This window comes from Panthera pardus, unplaced genomic scaffold, assembly GCF_024362965.1.
Source record: "Panthera pardus isolate Hobbes unplaced genomic scaffold, ASM2436296v1 HiC_scaffold_21, whole genome shotgun sequence".
NCBI lineage: Eukaryota > Metazoa > Chordata > Mammalia > Carnivora > Felidae > Panthera > Panthera pardus.
The window spans coordinates 39,450,260-39,467,977 of NW_026526777.1; the positions used below are offsets into that span (position 1 = coordinate 39,450,260).

A 17,718-nucleotide genomic window follows, 5' to 3' on the forward strand; every position below is an offset into this window, starting at 1 on the left:
TTTTGGATGATGGCCGTGTATCCTCATACACGAGCGACCCGCATCCCTCCCTCACCGGACCAGGAGGGTTCCGATGCCAAGGAGCTCTTCTGTCCTATTGAAAGCAAAGAATGGTTGCCTCTGAAATACGTACAAAGAGCAAGCAAATTTAGTCAGTTTATGCAAAACACAAAATGGCATCTGCCGTCTGGAAAAATACACCAAAGCCATGAGCCGTCAAGCCCCTTTGGCATGTAAAAATCAACACTTTTTTTTAAGTCTGAAAGGTCCATGTGAACTCCCAGTTTCATTAAATATAATTCTCTCTTCCCCATTCCTGCCACCAGCCGACCGCTCTCCCAGCACATGCACTACTCCCCCTCCCCCCAGTTAAAATATACATACATACATACATACACACATATTTTCCCCCTTCTCAGAAGTACAAAGATCATTGAGAAGGTGGCCTTGACAACAGAGGGCTTTTAAAGGGAAGATGAAAAAAATCATTCATAATTACCTTCTTTTTTACATTTAAAATGATTGTTTTTTACATTTACATTTAAAATGATTTTTTACATTTAAAATGATTACAAATACACTTGCTTTGGCATTGTGTATGTCTACACGTCTTGACGCTAGTTTTTCAATGACATTCCAGAGGCCCCCAGATTGTGGGTTGATGTTGCTGCTGTCTTTATGATCACAAACTCGTGATATTGCCTCCATCTGCACTCACTTCAAGGATTTCCAACCAGATGGGAACAAGGAAGGCTGAGCTCAGGCTTTGCCTCGGTTTTGGGCAGAGCAGGCAGGGCACCCAGGCAGAAATGCATCCATCACATAGTGGGGAAAAGAGGCTGGTGATGCCTACTTAAGAGTTGGGGTTAAACGGACAGGAACTGAGACTGGGAAAATCGCTGGTGAAGTGTAAGGGGGAAGCTGATCACACCAAACGGACTGAAAAGGGACAGAATCGTGGCCGAGGACAAAGTTAGCTACAGGCTTGGAATCAAGGAGGCTGGAGCATGGTCAGAAACAGAGCAAGAATATTGACGAACGTGTATGTAACCACAACTAGATGCAGGAAGTGATTCCCCATGGTCCAGCTACTTCACACACATCAGATCATTGTCACAACAGCTTTTTGAGGGAGGTACTTGACATACGAGAAAACTAGGGTCCAGAGAGGTTAGGTCACACGGCTGGTGACAGTGTCTACATTTAAAGATGGGTGGTCCGATTTCAGTCTGCCCTGTTTTACTGCCTACTATATACATATAAATAAATAAATGAATGAATGAATGAATGAATAAATAAATAAATAAATATCTTAAACAAAACAGACATACACCATAGGACTATCAATTTTCTCCTGCTAGTAGAAAAACAGGTAACTCTTATTTAATGTATTGATCTGTATTTCCCTATTCTCTATTTTATAATGAAAATATTTCAAAGATTGGTGGGAAAAGAAGATAAAACATGCTTAATGAAGGAAAGAGGCTAAAATTTGGTGAATGAAGGAAACATGTTTTCTCAGGAACAGAGGAGTGTAGAAGGCTGGACGCCGGTATGAGGCATGAGCGGCAGCCGGGACTGGTCCCAGTGCTGTTCGGATCAGAGTTCATTGTGACTTGTTATCTGCAACCATTCAGCTCTTCCTGGGCCGGTGCCCTTCCAAGGCTGAGGATGATTCCCAGGGTCAGGCTTTTGAGGGTAAGAAAGGGGCTTGTTGGGGGCAGGGAAGATGTGCTGGGAACAGTTTGCATCTCCAGGGCTGACATGATCAGAGCCTCAGACTTTCCCTTTTCTTCTTAGTCAGCACCATTTGCGCATGTGTGTTTCGTCCCTGGCTGCTTCATTCAGTCCTCTCCACCCTCATTCGAAAGTGCCTGGTGACAGGTTATTTTTCAGTTGCGTTAAAATGAATGCTCTGTTGATCATCTCTTTACTCTTTTAGACTTAGGGAGACATGGTGACGTTTCCTAAAAGTTGGTGTGTTATGTGTAACCTGCTCTAGCAGTAAGAGGCATAGCCTGGAGTCTATCAGACCTCACAATTAAAATCCCAGCTCTGCTACTTATCAGCTGTGGGACCATGGACAATTTATTTAGCTACTTTGATCCTCAGTTTCCTCATCTGTAAAATGCAAAATGCAAGATGAAGAGTTAGACTGGCTAAGTAAATAGTAATAATAATGATTTTTATTATTTATATACTTATAAATAATTCTTCATAATAATAATTTATTATTATTATTATTATTATTTCTATCATCAGCAACAGTGGTAACATTAGATTCTATCACGGTAGAAGAACCATTCCTGCCACTTCTGGGGAGTTGCCAAGTTGCTACAGAAAGGATGTGACAATGGACTCCAATATATTATTGAAATGACATTCTCCAACTCCAGGGGCTGAAGAGCTTGTTGCTATCACAGAACCCCCTTTAGGCCAGTCTTTTGAGTGTCACTTACACCAGTTTGGAAGTAATCTGCTTGCTCGCCCTTCCAGCAAAGGATGTCATGATCAGCTAATGGAAAGTGACAAGAAGGGATATAATGAATGAGAGGGAGTTAAAGATTGGGATAAAAAAAAAAAAAAGAGCCTTGTTCTTTTGGGGAATGCACAATGCTAAGCATACCATGTTAAATCGTGCGTGTCAAATAATGGACTAATTAAGAATCTTCACCCATTTTTTTTCACATCTCATTTTTGTTGTCCTTTCGTAGATGTATTTTCAAATTAGCTCTTAGCTCTTTAAATAAGTACCAAGGGGAAAGAAAAAGAAAGAGAGAGAGAGAGAAAAAAAAGCTTGTCTATCAGAGAAGCAAAAGATAAATGTAAAAGGAAATGCGCCAGGGATGGAGATGAGGGCTTTGCAGGATATGCTGGGAAGTTTTATAATCAGAGCGGCAACTTCTTGAATAATGGAATTTAATAACATATAATAAACTATGATCTGGGAGAACTCTGATTCAATCCCACTAATTGTTTGAGCCAGTGAAATGAAGGCAAAGTTTATCATGCCAACGTGCTGCTAATGCCACTGAACACCGCGGGGGACAGACAATTGTTCCCAGCTGCCTACCCCCTCACACCCAGAGGGCACATGGTCCCTGCCCTCCAAACACCAGGCTGAATCCCCAACTTGCAGTGGCAGACCTAGTTCTAGGACTTTAAAGTCACAGAAATGTAATTTTTGCAATCAACAAACTATTGTATGAAGCTGAGAACAGAGGGGTAACTAGATACAAAGCCTCCAATTAGGTTATAAAAACTAATAACCAATATGCTTTCATGCTAATGCCAAAAAGTACAAAAACCTATAATAAATCTAATTGAGCACACGATCATAAGCACTGTTTTTCTACCTACATAGTTCTGCTATATTAAGGTATACTCCAAATAAACACGTTTTTTTTTTTCATTGTTATTGAAAAGGGTGCCTTTTTTTTTTCTTTTTAATTTGGATCATTTTACCAACGTCAAAAAATGCAGATGTATAATTGAGAAAAAATTATTTTCTCTGTCATTACTCATTGATTATATTTCAGCATAAAAATGAAGGAATTGAAGCAATTATCTGGATAATTCGTATCTCCCCCAAAAGATTAGAGATTTCTAATAAAAAAAAAAAACATATTGTGTTTGCCTAAATTACTCGGGTAATAGCCTTAGTTTTCACTTTATGAGAGTGGACCTGTCTATTGATGAAAAGTCTTTTGTAATCATTTAGAAGGGTTTTTTTTTTTTTAGTTTTTTTCTGACAATTAAGTGTATGATTTCTTTGTACCTAAACTTTGTACCTCAAAAGTACAATCTAAAATTCTACAGCACATTTTGCAAAGCAGGTACAGTCTAAAATTCTACAGCATATTTTGCAAAGCAGCTACAGTAAATTACAAAACCTAAAAAGAAATGTGAAGAATGGGTATTAACTTCCCTTTCCCAACGAGGTCCATGAAATCTTGGTTACTTTTGGGAATCAAAGAGGGAGTGAAATACCTCTGTAAACTGGTAGTCTAAAAACAGGAAAATTAGTCTTGTGCCACAGCTATGAGCAGCTAATAAAGAAAACACGGGTAGAAGAGATTAAGGTTCAAATCAAGGTCAGAAGAGAGACTGGTTGAGGAAAACTGCCATGTTCCATTGCATGGCAGTTTGAGTGAGACAGTTTCCCCCTGAATCAGTCTGAGGTTGAAAAATTACACTGTTGGGGTTAATAAAGAAGCTGGGCATTTGTTTGGACTGAGATTCCAATTAAAATGTTATTTGGGGGCAGTCAGAGCTAATGTCTTGCTTAGAGGTAAACTGAACTGCCTTTTCAGAGGTTGAAAAAGAAGAAGAAGAAGGAGGAGGAGGAGAAGGAGGAGGAGGAGGGGAAGAGGAAGAAGAAAGAATAAGAAAGACCACCTAATCTGTCAAAGACCCTGAATAACTGGCAGAAAGAATTGTGTTTGCTGGGCCTGTGCCCAACTCAGCAGTGAGCATTCTTGAGGGTTTTGTGACATCATCCAAGGCAGCTGAGGTTTTAGGAGTTTTTGATTGTTGCACTGGGTAAGGAATCTAGTGTTCAGCTTAGCCTTCTTTGAGACAAAGAAAAAAAATCTGGGTGGTGTAATATGCCAAGGTTTGGGTTGGGTTTTTTGTTTTGTTTTTTTGTTGTTTTTTTTTTTAATGCCACAAAAGGGAATCAAGAATTCCGGGTCTCAGTCTGACGATTCTAGCCCAGAAACAAAAATTGATGAATACAGTTAATTGAATTTCTCAGTCCATACCAATTTGCCCACAGTTAAACAAAACCACCAAAGTTTGCTTTCATTTCACTTCTTAAGGGTAAGTGAAAATCCACCCTGAATAAGCTCCTTCTTCTCTATAGTCACTCCTATATTCCACAGAGATTCATTAAATATGTTTACTCTGGCCAGCATCAGGCATACCTTGGTCAACAAAGCAGACACATTTTCCAGCCTTTATGAGGCTTATTGCTGGAGGGAAGGTAGAGCCGTCAATACGTAAAAAGATAAGTAAATATATAATTACAAACTGATAAGATTGAAGGAAACCGCGTGAAGCTGGAAATATATTCCATTTCTTTCCGATCTTATTCTTACCCAAACCCCTGAGCAGCAACTATCGGAAGGCCTCTGATTAGGACATGGGGTGGTTGGGGAAGCTGGTTAATGGCAGATACAAACTATGTGATTTTCTGCTGGGGATTCTGAGATCTGGTTGTGGAGATAAACAGTGTGATACACAGAAAGGGGTGGGACAGACAAAACAGCAGGGATTGGAGCCAAAGTGAACTTAAGAGTATGGACTTTGATCGGCTTTTTTGGTCCAAAGAGTGATACAAACAAAGCAATGAATTCCTATAACAGTGCAAAACCAGAAGAGGCCCCCAGGGCAGGGAAAGATGCTGTTTCACGGGAGTTGTGGGGCCAGCACAAAAGAAAAGGTACGCTAGGGTCCACAGAAGAGAATCCGAACCATTCTTTTGCTCATTTCCTTCGTGCTGTGCAAATTTTCTTTAACCAAGACTATAGAGAACGAACCCAATTTGTCTGAATCTCAATTCAAACTCAGCCCCGCGGTCCAGCTCTGTCATTCAAATTAAGAAAAAAATTGCGAAAGTATGAATTCCCCTCTCCTCTTCCCACCCCCTCGGCTCCTCCAAAATTAAAACAAACTAAAGCTAACAGAATGTTTGGTCTTCAGAATATTCTTTAAGAAGACAAGATTGGTTGAAAGACAAGTGGTAGACAGTGCCTTAAGCCTGAGCCACACAGAGGGACCATGCGAAATGGGAAGATAACACTTTGAAAGGAAAATGCCAAACATGAGATCACAGCAGTGGGAACAAGGCAACCAGCAAGCTGAGAAGTGACACGACATCATGGGTGCTACGTCTGTCCAAGTTGTGGCAAAATCTGCCAAGTCCAGATTGACTTCATTAGTCACTTAGATGCACAGAGATCACAGAAAAAACTCTCCTCCTCCTCATAGGCATAGTTGATCATTATATAAATAGAAACTGATTAGAACATCAAGATTTCTCCAAAGCATAAATATTTCATTCACCAACCAGTTGCTATTTGGCCTGTGGTGGTTAAGAAGAAAGTGTGCAAGGCTACCACACAAAAGGTATGACTATCGTAGACTTTAACAGGGACATAGGTTTGACGTGGATTCCCATTGGATGTAGGGTAAACACGCAGACTACACTGTCCCAGATACAGTCAGGGAACTTGGGGAGAAGCAAGCACCACTGCGTTAGCCTAATTCAACCCTTCATTCCTTCAGGCCTACTTGAACCAAGATGATTCTCAATGAGCAAATATTTGCAAGGTCCTTTTTGGATGCCAGACATTGTGTCGGGCATTGGGAATTCTACACTGAACCAGACAACCACAAGCCTTCCCTCTTTTCATTCCCAACTTATCTTCAAGCCCTCTCCATCCCCTTACCCAGCTTCACTATTTTCCAGAGTGTTTATATCACTGACATTATATCCCATCCACATGTGCTTCTTGCTTGTTGCCTCACTTATAAGCTCCAAGGGCTGAGACTTTGTCTTCCTGTGTGGTATTCCCAACATCTAGGCCATTCTCTGAAGGCCTCAGAGAGTATTTGTTGGGTGAATAAGGTCTGTGCTCAAATAACTTATTTCACTTAGGGTAAGCAGAAGAAAAGAAAACCATAGGTGATGTGAGCTGGTATCATTAGATCATCTAACCTAGGAAATGAGGGAGGCCTTTCCTGAGCGAATGACTTTTAAGTGGGACCCTAACTAAAGAGAGGAGTTTGTCTGGAGAAGGGATTGGGGAGGCCTTTCAAACAAAGGCAGCAACACGATAAAGGTACCAGCAGTGCTGAGGTAACAGGAGAAAAGCCAGTGACGTGGAGACGTGGGGAGAATGGGGAGTTCCAGGAGGTGAGGCAGGAGCCCAGGACAGAAGCCAGATGATGAAAAGTCTCGTGGCACACATTCAGGACCTTGGACTTTATCCTAAGAGCAATATGAAGAGTTTTAGGCAGTGACACGATCACAACTCTCAATTCACGAATCTCTTCGATAAGCATACAAGCAAGCACTTAAATCTGAGCACTCTGAAACTGACTGGGCTTCAGAAAGGACTGGAAAATTTCAGCATGTGGAGAAGAGGGAAGTATAAAGACCTAGCCACGTTCACTGAGGGTATATCAGAGGCGCCACATTAGAACAGGCAACAGCAAACAGATGGGCTTCTTGGTTTCTGAAGAGGCCGCGATCCAGCTACAGAAAGGCAAGGAACACCCGTGGGAAAACTTAGAGGAAACTGAGAAATCACAGATGAACAAATCTGTCTGTCTCTTTCCTGTTTTGAGGCCATCACTGCCCCACAAGCCCCTTCCTGGTCGGGCAAGACCGACTTTTGCTGGCTCTTCCTCCTTCAGGCCGCCCCTGGTGCTCTGGGCTCCAGCAGTAAGAGACCAGCTCAGGCCCGCCACGCACAGAAGTGTGCCTCCTCCACGCCTCGCAGGAGCCACCTGTCATTCTATCTCTCGCTCCGTCCTCATGGTGTCTCCTGACGAACTGCTGGTCTTTTGCCCAGAACCCAGCACTAGGGCATGACACCTGGTCAGTGCCCAACAAATATTTGCTGGATTAATATTAGAGAGTGTGCTAAGGTGTCACTTTATCATACCTTTCTAGCAGACATTTATGCAGTGTCGACTTTGTGCACGGTGTCGAGGCCTCTTCACGCAATCTCACTTAACCTTCAATCTCAGAAGGCAGGTATCACTATTCCCAGTTTGCAGACAAGGAAACTAAGGCTCAGGGGGATACAGTGACTTGCTTAGGATTCCGCTCCCTTTGCAACGGGGACACACGCTTCTGTTCCTCTCCTGAGCCCATGGTCCGATGAATTAACGCTTTTGCTTAACTTCTCCCTGAAGGCTTCCTTGCTACTCCCAGCTTCTGTGAAATAAGCCTCAGGGCTCCTAAAGTATTTTGTGTCAACATGTATCCAGAACTATCCGACCCGATGCCTTCCCAAGCACACTGTGAAAGCCTCAGATGGGTCTTCTTTATCATCAGTGCTGAGTATGGTGTGTGGCACATGATATGGGCACAGGTTAATATTCGTTCAAGAACGAACGGATGGACGAATCGACCCTAAGGCGATCTAATGTAAATTCTAAATTCGTCCTTCAAGGAGCTCATCAAGAAAATGCAGTGCACACAAATCCTGACAGATGAATTGAAAAAACGCTCATTCGTGTCAACAAGCATCCAACGCCACTTATCCTTTCCTCTGCTTCCACCCATCACGATGTTCCTTGACGTACTGGTTCCTCTGGCAAATGGACAATCTGGTTTATTTTCAGAATTAGAGATACCAACATTGTACCGTTATGTAAAGGGAGAAAAGGGAGCCATGAAGACATTTGTATGACTACACATGAGTCATGGGTCCATGCACAAGCTGAGAGGACACAAAGCTGAGGAGCAAGCAGAAAAGGGAATTATTCACTGCCACCTGATTTTCCCTCAGAAGTACTGAAAGGCTACTCTTCGTTTAAAAAATAAGGGAGATGAGCAATATTGCTTTTTAAACTTGGAATATATCCCATAGAAATACTTAACGCAGACATCCAAAAGCTGAAATATCCCAAACCAACCACAGCTCAGAAGTTGGAATCTCCCTGACAAGATTACTATACTAGAAACAACATGTTTATTGGCTCATAAAAGACATGTCAACTAACAATTCATAACAGGGGGCCTGAAGGAAATAACTCACCCATTGCGAAGTCAATGTTCAAATCAATATCCCTTGGGGAGAAAAATATTGCTCATTGATGGAGATTGATTTTTCTTTTTCTTAAGAAACTCTCGAGGGGTAAACATCTTTTTCATAGTGAGTGTAACGAAACGTGCCAATGTCAAGGTCTACATTTCCCTATCCTCATTAGTATGATACTCACAAATTATTAGTGTAATTATAAATGCCTTTCAACCTGTTGAAAAATAGATTCCAGTTTCATTTTTTTTAAATCTCATTTTAATATCCAAGCAACATGACCACACAGACAGCATGATGTATGTCCTCTGCTTTACTTACCAGCCCTCTTATAGGTGAGATACTTTTTCCTATTTTAAAACAATCAAAAGTTAACATAAAGCCCAAGAAAACTGGATCTCAGGTTTACCTAGATCCCAGGTTTACCTACAAATTTAATGACTAGTTTAAAAAAAAAATTCTCACTGTTTTTCTTCTTATCTTTCCCATTCCCACTTGTATCCCCAAATGATTGTCGTAACATTGAATGTAACCACTTACCACCTTGATGAAAGCAAGAAGTTTTAATGGGCAAAGAGAAAAAGATGGCTGGCCCTAACTGGTTTTATATTTAACATGTTGTTTCAGGCCGATGAATCTTCTAGACTTATGTATAAGGCTGTGGTAGATTATGTTGTTTAATTCTTAGATTGTCTTCTTAGGCCAAATGTGTGACCAAAAGAAAGCTTGCCTTCTGCCCTTTTGAAACTCACAAGTTGCATAAGAAAGGACAGATGGATGATGTGGGGAAAAAAGAAATGTCATTCAATTAATGTTTGTTGAAAAGGGTGTCACAGATCATTGGCGGAACTTCCACTCATTGGCAATTCCCCCAAGCAGCCAAAGATTAATTGAGCACCCAGACTACTGAGTCCTATTAGGAGAGAAGAACAATGTGTTGGTGATCACGGAGGCTGAGCTGTGGAACCAACGGAAGTGTAAATGGATGCACCATCTTTGACATGAAGGAATAACACCCTTGTGACACCTTCGTAGACAAACGTTCAATTTTTGTTGTTTTTCTCCCAGAATGGAGATGGAACCACATCGAGCTACACTCTTGCACCCCACTCCCCCTGTGTCTAAAAGAACCTGTTTTTCAAATGGCTTGAGCAGACAAAATTAGGGGAAAAGTTCATAGACTGGCATCCTGTCGTGACCCACAGCTTGATCTTAGGAGAAATTCAAACCACACTTAATATACTGATTTTTCTCATCTAATAGTATAACTACAAGCACATATCATAATACACTAAATGCTGTACAGAATAACAAAGCAAAGCAAAACCAAAAAATGGAAATTAGAACCATTTAAGAATTAAGCCCCTTACTAAAAATTTGCTTCCGTAGGAAGTGAAAAGAACCTGGCCTGCCAGAAGCACCAAAATCAGTATTTATTTGTCATTTAATTTTCTACTTATTTAAAATTTGAAAATTATTCTCCTGCTTTGGTAGGGCTATGCGGCTGCTTATCACTTAAAGTGCATCTCTGTTTTTACCACAAATTGAAGACACACTGACCTTGAGAGACAAGGAACAGAAATATCTATAGGCACTGGGAAGAAACTACAATGATGGGAAAAGCAGGGAAAAAAAAAGATACAGTCCTCTAGGAAGACTAAGGGAGTAACGATCAGAACACATCTGGGATTTGGTTCAAACTGACCTGGAACCAGAATGGATCTCCAAGCTGTTCTGTCTGACACACGTGCATGCGCACAGACACACACACACATTTCCCAAAGTGAAATCTGCAGATGTTATCCAAAGGAGTGAGCCTAAGAAAAGATTTCACTGGCAGGTACCGGCATCATTTTACCCCTCATGGGGATCCACGAGTGGGGTCTATCGGAAGGTTCTACCTAAGCATCCCACTAAAGCAGGGATCTGAAGGTGTCAGCAGGATTTGGCCGACTGGCCCATTCATGGAACTTCGGTTAATTATTGACTGATTAGGGATTTACCTTATCTTTCCATCGGCAGCTGGCTCAAGACTTAACGGTAAGCAATTTAGAGCCAGGGTGAACCTACCCACGTGTTTTGTTTTTTCTTTTAAATTCTCCTTTGGGTCACTTTAGCATGTCTTTCCCTACAATTCACGTTCAGGTCAGAACAGCCAGTTGGTACGGCACTGGGGAGTCTGCAAAAGGACTGGAAATGAGAGGAGTCTGGTTTATGGTGAGGAGTGTCCAGAGGCAAAGGCCCAGAGGACCTGTAGCCTTTTGCAAGACTTTACTTATTGGTCCAGGTTCCCCCTGCCTCCCCCCGCCACACACACACCCATTAAGTCCCTGGGAGAGAAGCCATGACTTTTTGTCTCTAAAAGTGATTGGGATGCTCTGGTCCTGGATGAGAAGGAGCAGTCCCCCCCCCTCCCACCCCACCCCCCTCCCACTCTGCAAGGCAGCCTCTCTGCCGAAGGCCTCTTGGCAAAGCCAGGGAATCAGCCCAGGCAGCTGAGACCCAGCTGCCCCAGATAAGAGGTGGCCCGTGTTAATGTACAGGCTTCCTCTGCACCTCAGCAGGGCCTTCCTTTTCTAAACAGTCTCCCTTTAATGTTGGCGAATGTTGTTTTTCCATTGACTCAACATCTCGCCTCTGGTGGTAAGCCAGTGGGGAAAGTTGGAGCGGGGGAGGGAGGAGGAACGGGGGAGAGGGTGATGCCAAAGCAAGAGGGAGAGGGACTGTCAGCGACATTTCCAAACAAGCCAGACACCTGCTTTGGAAAGACAGTGACCGAGCCTAAAATTCTTGCCTTCCTCTTGATTTAGATCGGCCTTTTGTTCCCTGCCTGTCTGTGATGGGCCCTGGGGCTTCCCGGTCCCCAGGACACTGCCCACTTCAGCTGCAGTCACTGCTATAACATGGACACCACTGGGAGGGATTCACAACTTTTCTCGAGGAATGTAACAGTCTTAGCCGAAGGAAAGAAACACTAAGAGAGCTACCGGGGTACACTGAGGAGGGAAAAGAAATTCTAAGGAAGAAATGAAAGAGAAGATGCAAAGAAAGCAGGTGACAGGAAGGAAATTAGGAAAGATAAGAGGAGAAAGGGAAAGTGAGGGAAAAAAAAAACCAGAAGCATGGAAATGAAAGTCAAACAGGAGGAAAAAAAACCCAGAAGCACGGAAATGAAAGTCAAACAGGAGAGAACAGAAGGTGCAAACAAAAAAGGAAAAGGAGAAAGGGGAGAGGAGAAGGTCGAAACATCTGAAATGAGAGTGTTCCCCCAGAAACTCGGGTTTTCAAGCCACAGGACAGAAGCTGGGTTGGGGATGGAGAGCAGTCCCCTCCGGGGCTTCTCTGGGCAACTCGAGGTCAAAGGGCATCTTCAAAACCAAATCTTGATTAGAGCCAGCTAAATGTTTTGACTTGAAGGAGACACGAAGGATTAAAAAGCAAAATAGAGCAGCATGGGTAAGAAAGAAACAGGAAAAGAAAGAAAATTAAAAAAAAAAAAAAAACCTCACGGGAGACACAAAGGGAAGGATAGAAAACACTTCTGAATCAGCTAGTCATCTACTAACAGGCTGCAAAGATTTCCAATGACAAGTTGTCACATTAGTTTAGTGAAACTGAAGCAGTACTTATCCCCTTTCCTGTGCTTAATCTCTCCCTGCGTGCCACAAAAACATGCTACCACGTTTAATAGGATTAGTTTCGTTCACTTTCTCCCCCCACCCCTTTTATTTTTTACAATTCTATTTTCAGCAATACAGGGATCCTTGAATTCATCGACTTCCTGCAGTGCACAGCAAAACCTGGCATGCATGGATTTTTACCCTTTTAAAGACTCTATTTGAATCTGAAGAATGTAATTTGACTATTTTGTACCTTTTCTCCCCAATGAATTACTTTCTCCTCCTGGAAATCTCCAGAGCTTAGAGGGTGGGGGAGGGGTCGCCGGTGGCAAAAGGGTCCAGACAGAACCCGGGCTAGGAAAAAAGCTGAAGGAGCCCAATCTTGCAGAGGTTACGTGCCCTGGGAGAGACTGTTCTGGTTCTGACCGCAGGCAGACCGGGCGTCACTGCTGACTGCTACTTACAGGTTCTGTGGCCTTGAGCAAGTGGTGAAAGCTTCCACAGTCTCAGTTTACTCATCCATACAGTGGGGATAATTCCTATCAGGGCTGCTGAGACAACTACGCTTAATAGACTTTGTTTCTTCACTTCTGAGATTCCTGTTTTCTCATATTTTATTACGTTCCTGAAATCAGTATGTTTTACCACCTATTGTGCATTTAAGGTCACTGTGTTTTCCTTCTCTCTCATCTTTACATTGTCAGTGCATCTTCTAATCCATGGCATTTTAGAATTAAGAAAATGGCAGTGCTGGGTATAAAGCATCTGGCAGTTATGGCACTGGAAGTGCTCAATAAATGCCGACCTGCCTATCATCGTTTCTCACTTCGTCTGTTTGCCTCCTTCTGAAGTCTCACAGAAAGACCACTGGGATACCGAGAGGATTACATGTGGACGCGTTTGCCCCTCATCCAGATTCTTCTAGGCTTGTGTTCCTAATTGAAGTTTCAGAGGCTCAACTAAATCCCACACATGATAATGATCTCCCCATGTTGGCTAAGACCCCAATGGCTAAGACTCGGCTCCCTCAACAGGGTCACCAACTGCCATTCTTAGCCATGTCTTGCAAACGTTAGCTCTCTGTTGAATTGTGTCATTCCCTTCTCTTTGAGTCCACTTTGGGCTATGGGCCCTCTCTTGCCCTCTGCCTGCTACCCGCCCTCCCCGCCTCAGGCACCACTAGCAGAAGATTAGCATGGAGGAGATGAAGGGGTGAAGGCGTCTTATCTGGGAGGGAAAGAAGAGTGCCCAGGGAGACCTGGGGCTCAGAAGCAACCCTGGGCCTAGAGTGGGGATGGAGGCACTTCAGGGGACGTCCTGCTGGGAGAGGGGGGGAGGGCAGGGCTGGAGGTAGGAGAGGGGAGCAGGGTGCAGGCCTGCCTGTGGGGGGGGGGCATCCCCAGCGGGAGACCCCCGGATGCCCCACCCAGTGAGGCCGGGCCTCACAGGGGGTCCTAGGCCTTCGGGTCAAGCTGGGACTAGTAAGCCAGCCAGTGGCTTCCTGTCTCAGCGAGACTGGTGAGGGCCTGAGGAAACCTAGTTGCTGCGCCCTTCATCCAGGCTTCAGCAAAGGCCACATGTCGCCTCTGGACCTTTTCTCCTGACTCCCTTTCAGTCCTCCAACCACACTCCCACGTGCCACTTAGCCCCCAGCAAGCCACCTGGTGGGGGAACTGGTGCTCCTCCCCTACCTTTCCGGTCACCCCTAGTACTCCCAGTGGCACTCTCCCCCTAACTCTGCCACCTTGTCGACCTCCACCTATACTCTTTCCTCACCCCCACCCACTCCCCTCCCACCCCCACAGACACTGTCCCCCTACCCATCCCTGGCCCCTCCAAACTCTGTCCCCCCACACATACTCTTTCCCCCCTCAGCCTCTGCCCCCATCTCCCCACCACCTTCTCAAGTGTAGGCCAAAGTGCTGTTTGTACCATGAGGGCCTTTGGGAGTGAAAGGTCAGTCGGTGTCACCTGTCTCCCTACAGCTTGGCCCCAGATGCGGGTTTCTCTGGAGTTGTCTTGGGGTTCTCTGTTTTGTCCCCTAGAGGCATCTCCCCCAGGTACAGAGAGTAACCAGAAAGCAGGAGCCTTCCATACTTGCCCACAGATATCCACAAACCTTAGGGGGGACAGGCCTCTAGGGGTGATGCATGAGCTCTCCCTCATTCAGGGAGTATCTCCTCCCAACCCATGGGTTCATTCACCAGGGATCGGGCCCACAGACACCCCAAGCTGGCAATCTCTCCCTTATCTTGCTCCACGAAACACCCTGATTACGTATCTCGAGCTTTCAGAGGGTCCCAGCAAATACCTTTTTTGGGATGAGTAAATAGCTAGTCAGCCGTCTCCGGTTCTAAAATTGTCAGCCTTCTCGATGTTTCTCTGCTAGTTCAGCCCATTCCATTTCTCTGGCTTTCTTCCCCTCACACGACTGCAGAGTCACAGCCAGGGATAGCACCTTCCTGCCTATCTTTCTTTGCCTTCTCACAGCTGCCTTTGGCTGGGTTCGCTTTTAATTATGTCGGGGCGTGCTTGTGTTCATTGGTTCACTGGAACAGAATTTTATGAAGCGTTGTAGTTTACATAGATTTGGGGAAGTTGTTCATTCAGACATGTAAAAGCAAACGATAGATGATACACATTTGTTTTAGTTTTACCTGGGAATGTTGACCTTTTTTTCCTCCTTGTTCTTCCCTTCTTGAATAGAACTTTTTGTCCTGCGGGTTTCACTGGTCTGATGGGCAGCTTCTGTAGGAAAGGTTTGCCATCTATAAAGCAGGGAAGGTGAAAAGAAAGAAAGAAAGAAAGAAAGAAAGAAAGAAAGAAAGAAAGAGAAAAGCAGACCTCAGATCAGCAAATGATTCCTGTCCGCCTGGATGGACAGTTCTATAGGTGCAAGAGCCCAGAGCCTAGCTTCCAAATGTGCACCAAGTCTATGGTTTATGGCCTTAAAGGTGTGCACATAAGGGCCCAGTGGAGCAGCTATGCATAGGCTGAAATGTGCATACATGAACATATCAAAGGGCAAGTTTAGGTGAAGTTAGTTTCACCGAAATCTTTGGGAGAAAGGGTTCTGCATAAAAGGAGTAGGGATCCCGTGCAACTGTACAGAGCACACATTTGTAGACAAAATAGGCTCATTGAGCACCAATCACATGCTGAACAATTTTACTTACATAACACTCTCTACAACTCCGTAAGTTGGATATTACCCCCACTTAACAGATAAAAAGAACTGAGGCTCACATAGATTAAGTAACACACCTAAGGTCACTGATCAGTAACTGAACAGTAATTGGAAACACAGCATGACCCCCAGAGGCCCAGGTCCTCCCACTGATTTCCCTTGCTGGGGTGGGCCCAGAAATCTTTGTTTTTTAAAAGCTCCCTTGGTGACTCCTGATTATGGGCCACTCTTGGGAACCACTGCTCCACATCAAACCATCCCGCTATCCCTGTTACCAGCCTTGCCTCCGAGCGAGCAGCCTTCTCCACGTTGGATAAAACATTTAAAACATATTTAAATAGCAATTTCGAAAAACTATGCAGCATATGGATTTTCCTTTTGATCTCAAAATGATGACAAACAGACACTTAGATACTTCATAAAAGAAATATCACCAGAAAAAATTATAGAAATCTGGCTTTCAACTCTCTCTTGCTCTAATTTAAACAAAATGCAACTTTCCAGAGTCGCGCTCTCTCCCCCCAAATAAATCCAAACTGGGAGCCTCCTTCGCTTTTCCCCCTGTGCCAGGCCTACACCTATTTATCTCGAATCCGCTCCTGAATAAAAGCCTAGCAAGGTGGACAGGAGGGGTAATTTAAGTCCTATCACCCCAAATCACCAAAAATCGAGCACCTCCTCGGAATTCACACCTTGGACTTGAACACCAAGAAAGGAGAAGCTGGGGGTAACGGCCAAATGTCCTTAATTGACAACAGAAAGGGGGTGGACAGGAGGGGAGGCTTCTTCCATCCTTTCAAAGGCCCCCGCCCCTCCTTGGGTCCCTGGGGAGGCCCCCGTCGCCCAGGTGGAGCGCGTCCCCGGGTGCGGGCGCGCCGCCGCCGGAACGGCCCCCGCAGCAACAGGCTGGCTGTGGCGGAGCGGGGACGCGGGGGAAGTGGGGGGAGGGCCGGGGGGATGCGCCGCGGGGCCGCGGGGCCCGGGCGGCGTCGGATGTTCGCTGCCCCGCGCAGCCCGGGGAGCAGGTGGCTGCCCTCTGCTCCCGGCGTGCGCCCCGCGCGGGCCAGCCGAGAGGGGCTCCGGCCCCGGCGGCGGCTCGGGAGGAGGCGGGGGCCGCAGAGCCCGGGCGGGGCGAGCGGGACCCCCGGGGGCCGCGCGGGCGGCAGGGGCGTGCCCTCCGCTCGGAGCTCCCGGCCGTCGCCGCCGCCGCCGCCGCCGCCGCACCTCGCGCTCCGGGTCTCTGGGCCGAGAGGCCGCGACACCTAGCGCGGGGCCGCGGCGAAAAAGGAAGGGCCGGGAGGGAGGAGGGGACCGGGAGGTAGCCGCCGGCCAGGCAGCCCCGCTCGCGCCGGGTGCCAGGAGAGGCGACTCCCACCCTTCCCTCCCAACCCGAAACTTTTCCAGCCCACTGAGGCGTGTTCCTCACGGGTTTCGGCGGCCGGAGTCGCCGTCAGGGAGAGGCTCGGCAAACAAACGCGCCCCCCGACCCACGGGCGGAGGTACACAGGCACACGGGGAGGGACCGGGCCTCGGGGGAGGTGGCTGGGACCGTGAAGGCAGCAGGCGGCCACACAGCCGAAAGGGACTCCCCGCGTGCGAGAAGCAGTGCTTGAAAACCTGCAGAAGCTCGGGAGCCTAGCGGTGCCCGGAGGCTTTGCGTAACTTTGCCCACTGCGCCCCCGCGTGCAGAGGCGTCCCCTCGCACTCACACCCTCACCCCACCCCGCTCCCCCTCAGCCGCGGCCCGAGCCTGCCTTTGTATTTCAGTGACTGGGAAAGATCTGCTAATACTGAGCCAAAGAAGGAGGGATGTAAATTGCGAACATTCCACTCCCGTGTACCCCCCCACCCATACCGAGGGACGGCGTCCGGCTCTCCCCGAAAGCGTTCCCTCCGCTTCCCTCTGCCCTTGGGTCTCCAGCTTCTTTACTGTGGACTGAAGAAGGTAAAGCACACCCCGATCGATGCGAATGTTTTTCTGAAAGCACGACCTCTCCAAACCCTGGCCCCCAAAGAACCGGGTGGGGGTTGGAGGGGAAAGCACGTTATTTCGGGGGACAGCAGCACCCCTCGCAAGGCGCGCGCGCGGCCTGGCGGGCGCCTCGCCGGCTTCAGCGCGGCTGGGCGGAGTGGCTGG

At 46.1% G+C, this 17,718-nt stretch overlaps 1 protein-coding gene across 1 annotated transcript in view; it reads left to right on the forward strand.

Moving 5' to 3' along the window:
* The window catches only part of LOC128778886 (collagen alpha-1(III) chain-like), a 77,077-nt gene that overhangs the window by 57,138 nt on the left and 2,221 nt on the right, over positions 1–17,718 (forward strand). The window contains exons 3-4 of the mRNA XM_053909490.1: positions 16,340–17,080; positions 17,349–17,526. Coding sequence (XP_053765465.1) covers positions 16,340–17,080; positions 17,349–17,521 — 914 coding nt within the window. The 3' untranslated portion in view covers positions 17,522–17,526. The remainder of the gene's footprint in view (positions 1–16,339; positions 17,081–17,348; positions 17,527–17,718) is intronic.